The sequence below is a fragment of the Bremia lactucae genome, linkage group LG15, assembly GCF_004359215.1.
Source record: "Bremia lactucae strain SF5 linkage group LG15, whole genome shotgun sequence".
Classification (NCBI taxonomy): Eukaryota; Oomycota; class Peronosporomycetes; order Peronosporales; family Peronosporaceae; genus Bremia; species Bremia lactucae.
This window is the reverse complement of record NC_090624.1, coordinates 67,755-71,210: the sequence shown is the minus strand read 5'-3', so window position 1 is coordinate 71,210 and position 3,456 is coordinate 67,755. Positions and strand designations below refer to the sequence as shown.

The 3,456-nt window shown below is 42.3% G+C and overlaps 2 protein-coding genes across 2 annotated transcripts; both read left to right on the top strand.

The window, feature by feature from the left end:
• Positions 1 to 785: 785 nt before the first annotated feature.
• CCR75_009233 (uncharacterized protein) lies at positions 786 to 989 on the top strand (the record flags this gene model as incomplete). The annotated part of the gene is made up of 1 exon (XM_067967275.1): positions 786 to 989. One exon carries the CDS (start codon positions 786 to 788, stop codon positions 987 to 989), a length of 204 nt encoding a protein of 67 aa, XP_067819302.1.
• Positions 990 to 1,587: 598 nt separating this feature from the next.
• CCR75_009232 (uncharacterized protein) lies at positions 1,588 to 2,304 on the top strand (the record flags this gene model as incomplete). The annotated part of the gene is made up of 1 exon (XM_067967274.1): positions 1,588 to 2,304. The coding sequence occupies one exon, from the start codon at positions 1,588 to 1,590 to the stop codon at positions 2,302 to 2,304; it is 717 nt and encodes a 238-aa protein (XP_067819303.1).
• Between the last annotated feature and the right edge of the window lie 1,152 nt (positions 2,305 to 3,456).

The window sequence follows — 3,456 nt, the reverse complement described above, 5'->3', positions numbered from 1 at the left end:
ATGTGGTCGAAAATCTATTTTTTATTAGCTTGGGTAAGGTTTTTAGAATCAAATAATTAAATAAAGTTCAGTTCCCCTTTTGATCTTAAGCGTTTAGTGCCTTCCTAAGGCTTGCGCATTGATCTGTAAGAGATAGCAGCCTTTCCACGGTATATCCTCTTGGGCACCTTTTGCCACTTGGTTCTACGAATCCCTGAATCCCTTGAACTAGGATTCCTTAAGCTTTGGTAGCTTGTACGACTCCCTGAGTTGTTAAAACCATTAGTTCAAAAGAACTAAGTGACTCTCTGAGTCTGAAAGTCTTCCTCTGACTTTAGGAGCGAGGTTGCTCCGCTACAGCGACTTCCCGTATAAAAGTATCTTTTCTGTGATGAAAATTTTATCCTTCCAAGCGAGAAAAATTACGTGTTTGGCCAAATGCAAAGATTATTTACGTTTTGAAACTATCTTTTTTGTTCTGTTTTGATCAGTGCAAAACGTTTTGCTTTCTTAAGGCTGTAGTGCGCATAGATAGCAAATTTATTTGGCTCAAATAGCACCATTCTAGTCTTGCAAAAAAAACATTTCAATTCACTTAAAAAAGCTATATGTTGCTATGCAAAAGTTACTTCAAAACGCCTTACCTTTGTATACAATCGTCATGCAAGGAATGGTTTGACCGTCAACAAAGAGACGTTTCTGCTGCTGCAAATCATAAACGTAACGTATTTGAAATTATGAGTGGTCAGAGATGTCCGGCTCCCTAGAAGCGAAAGTGTTGACCACATTTTAATAGCATAAAATTAATGAAGCGATATGCCTTACCTCAAACAACGATAAGCGCTAAGCGCAATACGTGGTTGAAGCCAATTCATGTGCTTCTTATGGTGTTTCAGGAACATGGAGATGAAGGGTATTTTCCCAAAATTCGCTTTTTAATTTTGCAATTTGAGCCGTATCGTTTTACGATAACAGAAAGGCTAAGCTTCGAGTTTCAATTTTCAACGTAAAGACTAATATCGTAATGAAGGTCATCCGGTATCATTGGATGGGGGGTACTGACGTCACATCTATTTTTAAATTTGCGCTTGCAAATGAGATTATCCATCTTCATTAAATAGTGCATCACTTCATTTAATATCTCACAAGTACATATGCATCCCAGGTTTTAGTGCTGCCAGAACTGCTGACTGAGCAGTTCGAAGAAGCACAGAGTTAGGTTGCGCATTTCTCGCCATCTCAGCATGGGCTCTTATTAGCACACTGGGTGGGACGAGTAGCCAGACGGAAAAATTCGTGCGGCCACCTGGGCTTGTAAGAAATCTGCTATAGCTCAGTAAAGAAATGCAAGCAAAGAAAGAGGATGTGGATTCGACAGGCTGTAATTCTCGATCAGTTGTTAATTCTTCTATATGCGAGCTTGAATCCTCAGATAGGCCGTAACTTCGAATTACTGTGATCTCGAGATTGCAAGACCGGCTTTCAAGATGTCCTAGTTGCCTGACCATGGTTGGGAAAAATTAAAGGATAGGCTACGATCGTACCAAGCACTTTTTTCCGAGATTCACTGAAAGATTATTCTCAAATTATTGCTCTCCTTGGTGAAGCATGCATTTCAGTATATTGAGTGCCGTCGCGGCATGCTCTATTGCTGTCGCTTCATCGGAGAGTATGGATCGCGACAAAATTGTTCCTTTTCCAGAGATTGAGCCTCAGTCTGAGTTGGACAAATTAATGCTAAAGTATAAGCCTCAGCTTCATATCAGCTCAGGCTGCCAGCCGTACCCCGCAGTCGACCAACATGGGTACACAAGCGACGGACTAGGTGTCTCAAAAGTGGGAACTAGTTGCGATGGGTCTCCTCTTGGTTCCCAGGTCTATGCACGATTTTTAGAGTTCAATTCTCTTTACGGCATCATGTACGCGTGGTACTTCCCTCGGGAATACATATTGAGGCCATTTGGTAATCGTCACAGCTGGGAGAACGCTGTGGTGTGGCTGAAGAAGAAGGATGACCACAAGCTGTTAGCTGTGGCTGCTAGCGGCATGGTTACTTACAGGAAGTACGAACCTGTGGACGATGAGAACTTGGACGGAGACAGTATAAAGCTGAAGTACACCTACCTACTCACTTCCCGTCACTATCTCAAGGCGACTACCGACAAGGGTGAAAAGCAGAATTTAATTTCGTGGACCAACCTGACTGGGCCGGCTTTGGAAGCACTTCAAACTAAGGATTCCTTCGGTGGCTACACGCCTCTATGTGACCACGAGTTCGCACAAAACATGGAACTTTCCTTCCCATTCTCAATTTTTGAAGACTAGTGGACGTGCTCTTGACGCCACCTCGCCATAGCATTTTTCAATTCACTTGAGCTGTGGTCTCCCCAAAGTCACTTCCATGCAAAATTGAAACGCAATCGTTTTAATGACGGTCTCAAACGAAATGAGCTACACCTCGTGCTTTCGTATTTACAATTAACGTTGAGACCCAAGTAGGACAAACATGAAAACACCAGAATCTCTCAAATGACTGTCCATTTTAAGAGACATTTAGCTGAAACGCGTAATCACTCTCATATGTTTGAAGTACAAGGGTGTGCATTTACATAAATACCATTACTTAAAGAAAAATAATAAAGGAAAATATAGATTACCATCATTATCTCAATATTGCCAACATTGCAATACACCGTAATTATGTAATAGCATCTGTTCAATCGTTAACATAAGTCTTTTAATTAACCCCGCCAATCGCTGCTAGATGCGCGAATGGGCGGTGTGTATTGGGGCACCTATTGCTAGTACTCACAACAGCACTAGTCAATCATTGGAAATATTCAGTCAAAATTAATAAGGATAACGCCATGAATGTAGGCGGGCACGTCGTAATGCGGGCACGTCGTAATGCGGCCACGTTCTACTTAGACACACACCCTGGCACAGCGAGGAAGCGGTTAAACCTGCTTTTCATGCGTGCAGTGAGGCAGTCGTGGTGGGAGCGTTAGCGACCTCACCCAACACACTAAGAACTCTGGTTAAGTGTCGTCACGGAAGCGGTAATTTGTAACGGGCTAAAGTTGACCTAATGTTACACAGTCCCCATTAAGTACATTTGTTGTGCTTAAGGGGATGGTCAATTACTAAATAATAGTAATTAGACCCAACACTCGGGTGTGGTGCACATTTGTGACCAACCCTTGTGGATGTGATGCACATGGGTGCATTCACATTAGGAGGGATGACGCCCAGCGTCATCCGTGATGACGGCTAGCGTCATCCGTTACGCGAGGTATCTATAAAGATACGCTCGCAATACATATTAAATGATATCTATAGAGATAACATTTTAATTGGTAAAAATAGGTATTTGTATTTAATTCTATTAAATATAAATCAGTCTGAAAACTACTTCCTACTTGGTAAGTGCGCACGAGGAGACGGATTACCGCTCCCGTGACGACACTTAACCAGAGT